General features: G+C 44.7%; 1 protein-coding gene across 1 annotated transcript in view; it reads right to left on the bottom strand.

Moving 5' to 3' along the window:
* Positions 1 to 15005, bottom strand: part of pecr (peroxisomal trans-2-enoyl-CoA reductase) — a 36073-nt gene extending 21068 nt beyond the window's left edge. The window contains exons 1-2 of the mRNA XM_078552742.1: positions 14868 to 15005; positions 6610 to 6743 (exon numbers count right to left, since the gene is read on the bottom strand). Coding sequence (XP_078408868.1) covers positions 6610 to 6743; positions 14868 to 14979 — 246 coding nt within the window. The 5' untranslated portion in view covers positions 14980 to 15005. The remainder of the gene's footprint in view (positions 1 to 6609; positions 6744 to 14867) is intronic.
* Between the last annotated feature and the right edge of the window lie 1099 nt (positions 15006 to 16104).

The raw sequence follows: 16104 nt of genomic DNA, 5'->3' as shown, positions 1-16104 counted from the left end.
AGACCATGAGACCTGCTGAGTTTTTCTAGCACATTCTATTTTTATTTCAGATTTCAAGCATCCACAGTATTTTGCTTTTATTTTAGAAGTTAAACCGTAAGATAAGACCATAAGACGTAGGAACAGAAGTAGGCCATTCAGCCCATCGAGTCTGCTCCGCCATTCAATGAGATCATGGCTGATCTGATAATCCTCAACTCAACTTTCCTGCCTTTTCCCCATACCCCTTGAATCCCTTACTGATTAAAAATCTATCTCAGCCTTGAATATACTTAACGACCCAGCCTCTACAGCCCTCTGCGGTGAAGAATTCCATAGATTGACTACCCTCTAAGAGAAGAAATTCCTCCTCATCTCTGTTTTAAATGAGCGACCCCTTACTCTGAGATTATGCCCTCTGGTCCTAGACTCTCCCACAAGGGGAAACTGCCTCTCAGCATCTACCCTGTCAAGCCCCCTAAGAATCTTATATATTTCAATAAGGTCGCCTCTCGTTCTTCTAAACTCCAATGAGTACAGGTCCAACCTACTCAACCTCTCCTCATAAGAAAATCCCTCCATACCCGGGATCAACCTAGTGAACCTTCTCTGGACTGCCTCCAATGCCAGTATATCTTTCCTTAGATAAGGGGACCAAAACTGTTCACAGTATTCTAGGTGTGGTCTAACTAGTGCCTTGTATAGTTTTAGCAAGACTTCCCTATTTTTATACTCCATTCCCTTTAAAATAAAGGCCAACATTCCATATACCTTCCCTATTACCTGCTGAACTTGTACGTTAGCTTTTTGGGATTCATGCACGAGGACCCCCAAATCCCTCTGTGCTGCAGCTTTCTGCAGCCTTTCTCCATTTAAATAATATTCATCTCCTCTATTCATCCTGCCAAAGTGCATAGCCTCACACTTTCCCACACTATATTCCATCTACCAATTTTTTGCCCACTCACTTAACCTGTCTATATCCCTCTGTAGACTCATCATGTTATCCTCACCATTTGCCTTCCCACCTATTTTTGTGTCATCCGCAAACTTGGCGATAGTACATTCACTTGCTTCATCCAAGTCATTAATATATATTGTAAATAATTGTGGCCCCAGCACTGACCCCTGTGGCACTCCACTAGTTACAGATTGCCATCCTGAAGATGTCCCCTTAACCCAACTCTCTGTTTTCTATTAGTTAACCAATCCCCTATCCATGCTAATATACTACCCCCAACACCATGGGCTGTTACCTTATTAAGTAGCCTTATGTGCCGTACCTTATCGAACGCCTTTTGGAAATCCAAATATATTACAGCTACTGGTTCCCCTTTATCTATCCTGCTTGTTACCTCCTCATAGAATTCTAATAAATTTGTCAGGCATGATTTCCCCTTCATGAAGCCATGCTGACTCTGCTTGATTAGATTATGCATTTCTAAATGCTCTGCTATTACATCCCTTATAATAGACTCCAACATTTTCTCAATGACAGATGTTAAGCTAACTGGCCTACAGTTACCTGTTTTTGTCTCCCTTCCTTTTTGAATAAGGGTGTTACATTGGCAGTTTTCCAAAATCTGGGACTTTTCCATAATCTGAGGATTCTTGGGAGATTACTACCAGTGCATCCACTATCTCTGTAGCTACTTCCTTTAATATTGTGGGGTGAAACCCATCAGGTCCAAGGGACTAATTGGCCTTTAGCCCCATTAGTTTCCCTAGTGCTTTTTCTCTAGCGATGGTTATTGTATTTATTTCCTCCCTCCGCAACCCCCCCCCCCCAACTTTTGCCCCTTGATTATTTAATATTTTTGGAATGCTCTTAGTGTCTTCCACCGTGAAGACTGAAGCAAAGTATTTATTCAACTCCTCTGCCATTTCCTGGTTCCCCATCATTCTCTAAGGGGCCTACGTTCACTTTGGCCTTTCTTTTCCTTTTTATATATTTAAAGAAGCTCTTACTGCCTGTTTTTATATTACTTGCTAGTCTAACTTCAAAGTTTATTTTCTCCCTCTTTTTTTTTTTGGTCGTCTTTTGTTGGTTTTTAAAACTTTCCCAATCCTCTGGATTACCACTAATCTTTGACACATTGTATGTTTTTTCTTTCAATTTGATACTATCCTTAACTTCCTTGGTTAACCATGGTTTGTTTATCCCCTTCCTAGAATCCTTCTTCCTCACTGGGATACATCTTTGTTATGAGTCATGAACTATTTTCTTAAACATCTGCTATTGTTCATCAACCATCTTTTCTGCTAAACTCCTTCCCCAGTCCACTCCAGCCAACTCTGTCCCCATTCCTTTGTAATTACCCTTATTTAAGTTTAGTATAGTTGTTTCTGACCCAATTTTCTCACTCTCAAACTGAATACTATATTCTACCATGTTATGGTCACTGTTTCCTAAGGGATCCTTTACTCTGAGATCAATTATTAAACCTACCTCATTACACATTACCAGATTCAAAATAGCCTGATTCCTGGTTGGATGCACAACATATTGTTCTTGGAAACTGTCCCGAATACACTCTATAAATTTTTGCCTGTGTTTACCTCTGCCAATTTGATTTTCCCAAGTTATTGCTAAACTCTTTGTATACTAATGTCCTTTAGGGAAGGAAATCTGCTGTCCTCACCTAGTCTGGCCTGCATGTGACCCCAGACCTACAATAATGTGATTGCTCTTAAATGCCCTCTGCATTTAAGAGGAGGTGGCATAGCGGTATTGTCACTGGACTAGTATTCCAGAGACCCAGGGTAAATGCTCTGGGGACCTGGGTTCGAATCCCACCACGGCAAATGGTGAAATTTGAAATTCAATAAAAATCTGGAATTAAAAATGTAATGATGACCATTGTCAATTGTTGTAAAAACCCATCTGGTTCACTAATGCGTTTTAGGGAAGGAAATCTGCTGTCCTTACCTGGTCTGGCCTACATGTGACTCTAGACCCACAGAAATATAGTTGACTCTTAAAAAATTGCACTCTGAATGAGGACAATTAGGGATGGGCAATAAATGCTGGCCTGGTCAGCGGTGCCATATCCCTTGAATGATAAAAAAAAATGTTCTAGCAAGCCACTCAGCTGTATCACTCCACCAAAAAGTCAATTAAAAGGACTGAAACAGAACGGACAACCCAGCAATGACTTAGGCACCGGAAACAACAACGACCAACCCAGCCTTGTCGGCCCTGCAAAGTCCTCTTTACACACACCTGGGGGCTTGTGCCGAAATTGGGAGAGCTGTCTCACAGACTAGTCAAGCAACAGCCTGACATAGTCATCCTCACAGAATCATACCTTACAGATAACGTCCCAGACACCACCATCACCATCCCTGGGTATGTCCTGTCCCACCGGCAGGACAGACCCAGCAGAGGTGGTGACACAGTGGTATACAGTCAGGAGGGAGTTGCCCTGGGAATCCTCAACATCGACTCTGGCCCCCATGAAGTCTCATGGTATCAGGTCAAACATGGGCAAGGAAGCCTTCTGCTAATTACCATGTACCGCCCTCCCTCAGCTGATGAATCAGTCTCCTCCATGTTGAACACCACTTGGAGGAAGCACTGAGGGTGGTAAGGGTGCAGAATGTACTCTGGGTGGGGGACTTCAATGTCCATCACCAAGGGTGGCTTGGTAGCACCATTACTGACTGAGCTGGCTGAGTCCTGAAGGACATAGTGGCTAGACTGGGTCTGTGGCAGGTGATGAGGGAACCAATAAGAGGGAAAAACATATTGGCCACATCCTCACTAACCTGCCTGCCAAAGATGCATCTGTCCATGACAGTATCGGTAGGAGTGACCACCGCACAGTCATTGTGGAGACTAAGTCCTGCCTTCACATTGAGTTTACCCTCCATCGTGTTGTGTGGCACTACCACCGTGCTAAATGGGATAGTTTTCGATCAGATCTAGCAACTCAAGACTGGGCATCCATGAGGTGTTGTGGGCCATCAGCAGCAGCAGAATTGTACTCGAACACAATCTGTAACCTTATGGCCTGGCATATCCCCCACTCTACCATTACCATCAAGCCAGGGGATCAACCCTGGTTCAAAGAAGAGTGCAGGAGGGCATGCCAGGAGCAGCACCAGGCATACCTTAAAATGAGGTGCCAACCTGGTGAAGCCACAACACAGGACTACTTGCGTGCCAAACAGCATAAGCGGCAAGCGATAGACAGGGCTAAGCGATTCCACAACCAACGGATAAGAACTGAGCTCTGCAGTCCAGCCACATCCAGTCGTGAAAGGTGGTGGACAATTAAACAACTCACTGGAGGAGGAGGCTCCATAAATATCCCCATCCTCAATGATGGAGGAGCCCAGCACATCAGTGCAAAAGATAAGGCTGAAGCACTCACAACAATCCTCAGCCAGAAGTGCCAAGTGGATCGTTCATCTCAGCCTCCTCTGGAGATCTCCAGCATCACAGATGCCAGTCTTCAGCCAATTTGATTCACTCCACGTGACATCAAGAAACGACTGAAGGCACTGGATACAGCAAAGGCTATGGGCCCTGACAACATTCTGGCAATAATACTAAAAACTGTGCTCCAGAACTTGCCGCAACCCTAGCCAAGTTGTTCCAGTACAGCTACAACACTGGCATCTACCCGGCTATGTGGAAAATTGCCCAGGTATGTCCTGTACACAAAAAGCAGGACAAATCCAACCTGGCCAATTACCGCCCCATCAGTCTACCCTCCATCATCAGTAAAGTAACAGAAGGGATCATCAACAGTCCTATCAAGCGGCACTTCTTAGCGATAACCTGCTCACTGATACCCAGTTTGGGTTCCGTCAGGGCCACTCAGCAGCAGGAGCAATACCAGAAGGGCATCAAAGCAGCATTTGACAGAGTGTGGCATCAAGGAGCCCTAGCAAAACTGGAGTCAGTGGGAGTCAGGGGGAAAACTCTCCGCTGGTTGGAGTCATATCTAGCACAAAGGAAGATGGTTGTGGTTGTTGAAGGTCAGTCACCTCAGCTCCAGGACATCACTGCAGGAGTTCCTCAGGGTAGTGTCCTCGGCCCAACCATCTTCAGCTGCTTCATCAATGACCTTCCTTCCATCATAAAGACAGAAGTGGGGATGTTCGCTGATGATTGCACAATGTTCAGCACCATTTGCAACTCCTCAGATACTGAAGCAGTCCATGTCTAAATGCAGCAAGACCTGGACAATATCCAGGCTTGGGCTGACAAGTGGAAAGTAACATTCACGCCACACAAGTGCCAGGCAATGACCATCTCCAACTAAAGACAATCTGACCATCTCCCCATGATGTTCATTGGCATTACCATTACAGAATCCCCCACTATCAACATCCTGGGGGTTACCATTGACCAGAAACTGAACTGGACTAGCCATATAAATACTGTAGCTACAAGACCAGGTGAGTGGCTAGGAATCCTGTGGTGAGTAACTCACTCCCTGATTCCCCATAGCCTGTCCACTATCTACAAGGCACAAGACAGGCGTGTGATGGAATACTCCACATTTGCCTGGATGAGTGCAGCTCCAACAACACTCAAGGAGCTTGACACCATCCAGAGCAAAGTAGCCCGCTTGATTGGCACCACATCCACAAACATTCACTCCCTCCACCACCGACGCACAGTAGCAGCAGTGTGTATACCATCTACAAGATGCACTGCAGAAATCACCAAGGCTCCTTAGACAGCACTTTCCAAACCCATGACCAGTACCATCTAGAAGGTCAAGGGCAGCAGACACATGGGAACACCACCACCTGGAAGTTCCCCTCCAAGCCACTCACCATCCTGACTTGGAAATATATCGCTGTTCCTTCACTGTTGCTGGGTCAAAATCCTGGAACTCCCTCCCTAACCTAGTAGTGGTTCAAGAAGGCAGCTCACCACCACCTTCTTAAGGGCAATTAGGGATGGGCAATAAATGCTGGCCCAGCCAGCGAAGCCCACATCCCATGAATGAATAAAAAGTAAAAAACACTGGTTACACCCCAGCTGGATTATTGTGTCCAATTCTGGGCATCGCCCTTTGTCAAGGCCTTGGAGAGGGTACAGAGGAGATTTACTGGAATGGGACTAGGGATAATGGACTTCTGTTAATGTGGAGAGACTGGAGACGCTGGGATTGTTCTCCTTAGAGCAGAGAAAGTTAAAGAGAGAATTAATAGAGGTGTTCAAAATTGTGAGGGATTTTGATGGAGTAAATATTTCCAGTGGCAGGAGGGTCAGGAACCAGAGGGAGACAGATTTCAGGTGATTAGCAAAAAAACCAGAGGGGACATGAGAATTTTTTTACACAGCGAGTTGTTGTGATCTGGAAGGCGCTGCCTGAAAGGGCGGTGGAAGCAGATTCAATAGGAACTTTCAAAAGGGGAATTGGATCAATACTTGGAAAGGAAAGAATTGCAGGGCATTGGGGAAAGAGCAGGGGGGAGTGGGACTAATTGGACAGTTCATTCAAAGAGCCAGCACCAGCACAATGGGCTGATTGGTCTCCTTTTTTGCTGAACAGTTCCAAGTACAGACAGATGCTTCCAGTACTCAGTGGAAACCATTCCCCAGAGAATTAGTACTTGAAGGAACTGAGGGAAGCTAATTGGCAATCAAAAGAAACATTACAGTACCTCATCCTCCTTGCGAATATTACACTGAATTGGTGTAACCTTTGCGGAACTCGATGGAGGAATTGAAGCCTCCAGTTGGTGTGCGGCTTCTCTCAGTCTCTCGATTTTCCGGGATGCAATCACAACGTGACATTCTGAGGAGATTAAACGAGGAGCTTAAATTATACACTGAGCACAACCAGAGTTGAAAACAACTTATATCAGTGATTCTTCCTAAATCATTCAAATACCCATATAAACAAATGCATATTAATTGTTCCCTTCCTCAGTCAACAGGAAACCCACATAATAAATGTTTAAAACAGTCTTTGTCATTTCAATTAATTGCACAGTGTCATTAATTATTCCATAAATCAAGGGTAACTGTATACTTGTACAGAGTCACTCTTTATTCAGGGTAAGGGTCACTCACTGTGTAACTGTACAGAGTCACTGTTTATAAGACCATAAGTACGTAGGAGCAGAAGTAGGCCATTCGGCCCATCGAGTCTGTTCCGCCATTCAATGAGATCATGGCTGATTTGATAATCCTCAACTCCACTTTCCTGCCTTTTCCCCATAACCCTTGATTCCCTGACTGATTAAAAATCTGTCTATCTCAGCCTTGAATATACTTAACGACCCAGCCTCTACAGTCCTCTGCGGTAAAGAATTCCACTGATTAACTACCCTCTGAGAGAAGAAATTCCTCCTCATCTCTGTTTTAAATGGATGACCCCTTATTCTGAGATTATGCCCTCTGGTCCTAGACTCTCCCACAAGGGGAAACAACCTCTCAGCATCTACCCTGTCAAGCCCTCTAAGAATCTTATATGTTTCACTCAGGTTGCCTCTCATTCTTCTAAACTCCAATGAGTACAGGTCCAACCTACTCAACCTCTCCTCATAAGAAAATCCCTCCATACCCGGGATCAACCTAGTGAACCTTCTCTGGACTGCCTCCAATATCTTTCCTTAGATAAGGGGACCAAAACTGTTCACAGTATTCTAGGTGTGGTCTAACTAGTGCCTTGTATAGTTTTAGCAAGACTTCTTTATTTTTATACTCCACTCACTTTGAAATAAAGGCCAACATTTACCTTCCCTAATACCTGCTGAACTTGTATGCTAGCTTTTCAGGGTAAGGGTCACTCACAGTGTAACTGTACAGAGTCACTGTTTATTCAGGGTAAGAATAGTCTTCGGCAGTCCCTCAGAATCAGGGATGATATCCGTCATGTTTGGTGAGACTTCAGATGACTGAGGAACCCAATTCTGGATCCACATGTTCTTCGGCAGTGGGGGTGCATTGTTGCACAGGGGAATGGAAATCGCAGCCCCGGGTTCTTTCTCCTTCCTCTGCCACCGCTGTTCCACCTCGCTGTGCAGTCACTGAGCCTCGAAGTGGCTTGTGCCTCAATGGATGAGATGTTGCCAGGCTGAGCAATTGGCAGCATTCTCCTCCCAGTTAGTGGTGTTAATGTCTCCGTGCTTTATGGTGACCTTGAGCGTATCCTTACACCTTTTCCTTTGGCCACCCTCTGAGCGTTGGCCAACGGAGAGCTGAGAGAAGAGAACCTGCCGAGGTTTTCGGGCATCTGGACGCAATGGCCCATCCATCGGAGTTGGTACCGCAGGAGCAGGGCTTCAATGTTGGTAGAAGCAGCTTCACGGAGGACGTTTGCGTTAGTCCGGCGGTCCTCCCATTTGAACTCCAGGATTCGACACAAGCACCGCTGATGGAATCTCTCAAGGATCTTAATGTGGCGTCGGTAGATAGTCCATGTTTCACTGCAGTAGAGGAGGGCGGTCAGCACAACGGCCTCATAAACCAGAACCTCTGTTGATTTGCAAAGGTCCCTGTGGTGAAAGACACATTGGTGCAGCTTGAAGAAGACAGCGCTGGAACAGTGGACTCGGTGTTGGACGTCTTGTCGATGGTCGTCCCTTGGGAGAGGTGGATGCTGAGATAAGGGACGTGCTGCACATACTCCAGAGCCACCCCCTCTACTTGGATGGCATGGGGGATGCTCAACTGGCCTGGGGAGGTTTGATGAAAGACCTTTGTCTTGGTGATGTTTAAGGACAGACCAAGCCCCTTATACGAGGTGTTGAAGAGGTCAAGCGTCCTTTGCAGGTCCTGTACAGAGTGAGCCATCGCACAGCGGTCACCCACAAACTGAAGGCCATGGAGGTCCACGGTGGTGAGATTTGTTTTTGCCCAGAAGCGACCAAGGTTGAAGAGCTTCCCGTCCAGACGATACTGAATGTGGACACCAGGAGGTCGGCCATCTCGGATGAGGTGGATGATGACAATCAGGTAAATGGTGAACAAGGTGGGGGCGATCGATCACACAAGCATGTTTGACCCGGTCCGATGTGAAAGGTGTCAGTTTCAGATCCTCCGCTAAAGACGGTGACGGCAGGAGACTCAAGATATTGACAAACTTCAACAGGCAACCAAAGCATTGAAGGACGATCCATGGAGCTTCACAATTTAAAGAATCAAACACCTTGATCAGGTCGCTGAAGGCGAGGAGCAATCCTTGATTTTGCTCCTGACATTTTTCCACCTATCTGTCTAGCCACTAAGACCATTTCTGCAGTACCCTGGGATGGTTGGAAGCTACATTGGGATTCTGGGAGGAGCTCCTCAGCGACCGGATGTAGGTGGTTCAGGAGGATGCGGCCAGGATCTTACCCATGATGGACAGGGTAAGAATCCCTCACTGTGTAACTGTACAGTGTCACTGTGTATTCAGGGTAATGATCACTCACTGTAACTGTACAGACTCACTGTTTATTCAGGGTAAGGATCTCTCACTGTGTAACTGTACAGTATCACTGTTTATTCAGGTTAAGCGTCACTCACTGTGTAACTGTACTGTATCACTGTTTATTCAGGGTAATGATCACTCACTGTAACGGTACAGACTCACTGTTTATTCAGGGTAAGGATCTCTCAGTGTAACAGTACAGTATCACTGTTTATTCAGGTTAAGTGTCACTCACTGTGTAACTGTACTGTATCACTGTTTATTCAGGGTAAGGATCACTCACTGTGTAACTGTACAGTATTACTGTTTATTCAGGGTAAGGATCACTCACTGTAACTGTACAGACTCACTGTTTATTCAGGGTAAGGATCACTCACTGTGTAACTGTACAGAGTCACTGTTTATTCAGGGTAAGGGTCACTCACTGTGTAACTGTACAGTATTACTGTTTATTCAGGGTAAGGATCACTCACTGTAACTGTACAGACTCACTGTTTATTCAGGGTAAGGATCACTCACTGTGTAACTGTACAGAGTCACTGTTTATTCAGGGTAAGGGTCACTCACTGTGTAACTGTACAGAGACACTGTTTATTCAGGGTAAGGATCTCTCACTGTGTAACTGTACAGTATCACTGTTTATTCAGGGTAAGGGTCGCTCACTGTGTAACTGTACAGAGTCACTGTTTATTCAGGGTAAGGATAACTCAATAAGTAACTGTACAGACTCACTGTATATTCAGGGTAAGGATCACTCACTGTAACTGTACAGTATCACTGTTTATTCAGGGTAAGGGTCGCTTACTGTAACTGTACAGTATCACTGTTTATTCAGGGTAAAGGTCGCTCACTTTAACTGTACAGTTTCACTGTTTATTCAGGGTAAGGATCACTCACTGTGTAACTGTACAGAGTCACTGTTTATTCAGGGTAAGGATCTCTCACTGTGTAACTGTACAGTTTCACTGTTTATTCAGGGTAAGGACCTCTCACTGTGTAACTGTACAGTATCACTGTTTATTCAGGGTAAAGATCACTCATTGTGTAACTGTACAGTATCACTGTTTATTCAGGGTAAGGGTCGCTCACTGTAACTGTACAGTATCACTGGTTATTCAGGGTAAGGATCACTCACTGTAACTGTACAGTATCACTGTTTATTCAGGGTAAGGACCTCTCACTGTGTAACTGTACAGTATCACTGTTTATTCAGGGTAAGGGTCGCTCACTGTAACTGTACAGTATCACTGGTTACTCAGGGTAAGGATCACTCACTGTAACTGTACAGTATCACTGTTTATTCAGGGTAAGGACCTCTCACTGTGTAACTGTACAGTATCACTGTTTATTCAGGGTAAGGATCACTCTGTGTAACTGTACAGAGTCACTGTTTATTCAGGGTAAGGATCACTCTGTGTAACTGTACAGACTCACTGTTTATTCAGGGTAAGGATCACTCACTGTGTAACTGTACAGAGTCACTGTTTATTCAGGGTAAGGGTCACTCACTGTGTAACTGTACAGAGTTACTGTTTATTCAGGGTAAGGGTCACTCACTGTGTAACTGTACAGTATTACTGTTTATTCAGGGTAAGGATAACTCAATATGTAACTGTACAGTATCACTGTTTATTCAGGGTAAGGATCACTCACTGTAACTGTACAGAGTCACTGTTTATTCAGGGTAAGGATCGCTCACTGTAACTGTACAGTATCACTGTTTATTCAGGGTAAGGGTCGCTCACTGTAACTGTACAGTATCACTGTTTATTCAGGGTAAGGATTACTCACTGTAACTGTACAGTATAACTGTTTATTCAGGTAAGGACCTCTCACTGTGTAACTGTACAGTATCACTGTTTATTCAGGGTAAGGATCACTCACCGTGTAACTGTACAGTATCACAGTTTTTTCAGGGTAAGGATCACTCACTGTAACTGTACAGTCTCACTGTTTATTCAGGGTAAAGGTCACTCACCGTGTAACTGTACAGTATCACAGTTTTTTCAGGGTAAGGATCACTCACTGTAACTGTACAGTCTCACTGTTTATTCAGGGTAAAGGTCACTCACTGTAACTGTACAAAGTCACTGTTTATTCAGGGTGAGGATCACTCACTGTAACTGTACAGTATCACTGTTTATTCAGGGTAAGGGTCACTTACTGTAACTGTACAGTATCACTGTTTATTCAGGGTAAGGGTCGCTCACTGTAACTGTACAGACTCACTGTTTATTCAGGGTAAGGGTCGCTGACCGAACTGTACTGTATCACCGTTTATTCAGGGTAAGGGTCACTCACTTTAACTGTACAGTATCACTGTTTATTCAGGGTAAGGATCACTCACTGTGTAACTGTACAGTATCACTGTTTATTCAGGGTAAGGGTCACTCACTGTAACTGTACAGACTCACTGTTTATTCAGGGTAAGGGTCTCTCACTGTGTAACTGTACAGAGTCACTGTTTATTCAGGGTAAGGGTCACTCACCGTGTAACTGTACAGAGTCACTGTTTATTCAGGGTGAGGGTCGCTGACCGAACTGTACAGTATCACTGTTTATTCAGGGTAAGGGACACTCACTTTAACTGTACAGTATCACTGGTTATTCAGGGTAAGGATCACTCACTGTAACTGTACAGTATCACTGTTTATTTAGGGTAAGGACCTCTCACTGTGTAACTGTACAGTATCACTGTTTATTCAGGGTAAGGGTCGCTCACTGTAACTGTACAGTATCACTGTTTATTCAGGGTAAGGATCACTCACTGTAACCGTACAGTATCACTGTTCATTCAGGGTAAGGGTCGCTCACTGTAACTGTACAGTATCACTGTTTATTCAGGGTAAGGATCACTCAATGTAACTGTACAGTATCACTGTTTATTCAGGGTAAGGGTCGCTCACTGTAACTGTACAGTATCACTGTTTAATCAGGGTAAGGGTCACTCACTGTAACTGTATAGTATCACTGTTTATTCAGGGTAAGGATTACTCACTGTAACTGTACAGTATAACTGTTTATTCAGGTAAGGACCTCTCACTGTGTAACTGTACAGTTTCACTGTTTATTCAGGGTAAGGATCACTCACCGTGTAACTGTACAGTATCACAGTTTTTTCACGGTAAGGATCACTCACTGTAACTGTACAGTCGCACTGTTTATTCAGGGTAAAGGTCACTCACTGTAACTGTACAAAGTTACTGTTTATTCAGGGTGAGGATCACTCACTGTAACTGTACAGTATCACTGTTTATTCAGGGTAAGGGTCACTCACTGTGTAACTGTACAGAGTCACTGTTTATTCAGGGTAAGGGTCACTCACTGTGTAACTGTACAGAGTCACTGTTTATTCAGGGTAAGGATCTCTCACTGTGTAACTGTACAGTTTCACTGTTTATTCAGGGTAAGGACCTCTCACTGTGTAACTGTACAGTATCACTGTTTATTCAGGGTAAAGATCACTCATTGTGTAACTGTACAGTATCACTGTTTATTCAGGGTAAGGGTCGCTCACTGTAACTGTACAGTATCACTGGTTATTCAGGGTAAGGATCACTCACTGTAACTGTACAGTATCACTGTTTATTCAGGGTAAGGACCTCTCACTGTGTAACTGTACAGTATCACTGTTTATTCAGGGTAAGGGTCGCTCACTGTAACTGTACAGTATCACTGGTTACTCAGGGTAAGGATCACTCACTGTAACTGTACAGTATCACTGTTTATTCAGGGTAAGGACCTCTCACTGTGTAACTGTACAGTATCACTGTTTATTCAGGGTAAGTATCACTCTGTGTAACTGTACAGAGTCACTGTTTATTCAGGGTAAGGATCACTCTGTGTAACTGTACAGACTCACTGTTTATTCAGGGTAAGGATCACTCACTGTGTAACTGTACAGAGTCACTGTTTATTCAGGGTAAGGGTCGCTCACTGTGTAACTGTACAGTATCACTGTTTATTCAGGGTAAGGATCACTCACTGTGTAACTGTACAGAGTTACTGTTTATTCAGGGTGAGGGTCACTCACTGTGTAACTGTACAGTATCACTGTTTATTCAGGGTAAGGATCGCTCACTGTGTAACTGTACAGTATCACTGTTTATTCAGGGTAAGGATAACTCAATATGTAACTGTACAGACTCACTGTTTATTCAGGGTAAGGGTCGCTCACTGTAACTGTACAGTATCACTGTTTATTCCGGGTAAGGATCACTCACTGTAACTGTACAGAGTCACTGTTTATTCAGGGTAAGGATCGCTCACTGTAACTGTACAGTATCACTGTTTCTTCAGGGTAAGGGTCGCTCACTGTAACTGTACAGTATCACTGTTTATTCAGGGTAAGGATTACTCACTGTAACTGTACAGTCTCACTGTTTATTCAGGGTAAAGGTCACTCACTGTGTAACTGTACAGTATCACAGTTTTTTCAGGGTAAGGATCACTCACTGTAACTGTACAGTCTCACTGTTTATTCAGGGTAAAGGTCACTCACTGTGTAACTGTACAGTATCACAGTTTTTCCAGGGTAAGGATCACTCACTGCAACTGTACAGTATCACTGTTTATTCAGGGTAAGGACCTCTCACTGTGTAACTGTACAGTATCACTGTTTATTCAGGGTAAGGGTCGCTCACTGTAACTGTACAGTATCACTGTTTATTCAGGGTAAGGATCACTCACTGTAACCGTACAGTATCACTGTTCATTCAGGGTAAGGGTCGCTCACTGTAACTGTACAGTATCACTGTTTATTCAGGGTAAGGATCGCTCAATGTAATTGTACAGTATCACTGTTTATTCAGGGTAAGGGTCGCTCACTGTAACTGTATAGTATCACTGTTTATTCAGGGTAAGGATCACTCACTGTAACCGTACAGTATCACTGTTTATTCAGGGTAAGGATTACTCACTGTAACTGTACAGTATAACTGTTTATTCAGGTAAGAACCTCTCACTGTGTAACTGTACAGTATCACTGTTTATTCAGGGTAAGGATTACTCACTGTAACTGTACAGTATAACTGTTTATTCAGGTAAGAACCTCTCACTGTGTAACTGTACAGTATCACTGTTTATTCAGGGTAAGGATCACTCACCGTGTAACTGTACAGTATCACAGTTTTTTCAGGGTAAGGATCACTCACTGTAACTGTACAGACTCACTGTTTATTCAGGGTAAGGATCACTCACTGTGTAACTGTAGAGTCACTGTTTATTCAGGGTAAGGGTCGCTCACTGTGTAACTGTACAGAGTCACTGTTTATTCAGGGTAAGGGTCGCTCACTGTGTAACTGTACAGAGTCACTGTTTATTCAGGGTAAGGATCACTCACTGTGTAACTGTACAGAGTCACTGTTTATTCAGGGTAAGGGTCGCTTGCTGATTTGTTGCTGACCCTGGGCCCTCTCCAATCGCGGAGTTTTTGATGGTTTTATTGGCCCCCCCTGGGTTGTAAGTGACCCTGGGCCGATCTAGGAATATTGAAGAGCGAACCTAATCGCAGCAGCTCGGCGGCCACGGCAGCACCGATCCCGCTCCCTCCGCCCGTCACCAGTGCCACTCGGTCCCGGAACAAAGCCGCACGGAAAACACTGCGCGCCGCCATCTTGGGCAGATCACATGACCCGGCGGGATTGTTACAGCGGGGTCAGAGGTGACTGAAGTTGCAGATTTCCCCCTGTCCATCTCACAAAATTAGAAATAGCTGGAATAGCCTTTTTTGAGGGACTGACTGATGTTAAAGATTAAATTTTTAAGTCTTTACCTCTCGGTCCTGGCGGTAATTTTCCAAATTATTCAATTTAGCCGGATTTTTGCTGAGTTATTTTAGGGTGGGTCCGATTCCTGGATTCCCTCCCCCAACACCCTCCCCATGTCTGGCGCTGGCTCTTTTTGCCAGGGATCAGGATGCGGGTTTCGAGCCCGCTTTCCCAGCCTGGCCAGCTCCATCGCGGGGATAGGACTCTCCTAATCCCCGCAATCTTTGTGGAATCAGACCAGCTTCTCCATGACTGGTGCTTCAGGGTCCCTCAGAGGAATCCTGAACTCCAGTCTGGATTCTGAAAGTTAAGATCAAAAAGTCTTAGCAATGCCCCCATGCCACCTCCCATGTTCCTTTCTGCCCGTTCACCTAGTGTGCACTATGTACAGAACCCATCAGCCATATAATAACATAAAAGCAAAATTCTGCGGATGCTGGAAATCTGAAACAAAAACAAAAATTGCTGGAAAAACTCAGCAGGTCTGACAGCGTCTGTGGAAAGACAGAGTTAACGTTTCGAGTCCGTATGACTTCATCAGAACACATGATGGCAAGTGTTGAAATGCTGAATTAAAAACACACACATTCAGAAATCTTCAGAAAACTGCTATCCCTACACTGTATAAAAGGCATGGAGGTCATGGGGAATGGGTGTCTTTAACAGGTTCTAGAACAACTGGGACAACGCTCCAGAGATGAGAGGCAGGCCTTCTAACCAGCCTGCCACGGCACTCGCTCAGCTGCGTGGCCACTTACGATCTGCTTTCAGCAGAGCTGTCCCTAGGGCAACTGCCCTGGGCCCCAGGCTTTAGTGGGGGGAGGCCCCCACGCTTGAACATCACGGTGTCAGATGTAATGCAGCCTTTTCTTTAATTCATTCGTGGGATGTGGGCATTACTGGCTAGGCCAGCATTTGTTGCCCATCCCTAATTGCCCTTGTTCAGAGGGCATTTAAGAGTCAACCACATT

This window comes from Cetorhinus maximus, chromosome 11 (genome assembly GCF_964194155.1).
Source record: "Cetorhinus maximus chromosome 11, sCetMax3.hap1.1, whole genome shotgun sequence".
In the NCBI taxonomy this organism is placed as follows: Eukaryota; Metazoa; Chordata; class Chondrichthyes; order Lamniformes; family Cetorhinidae; genus Cetorhinus; species Cetorhinus maximus.
This window is presented reverse-complemented; position numbering and strand designations above follow the sequence as displayed.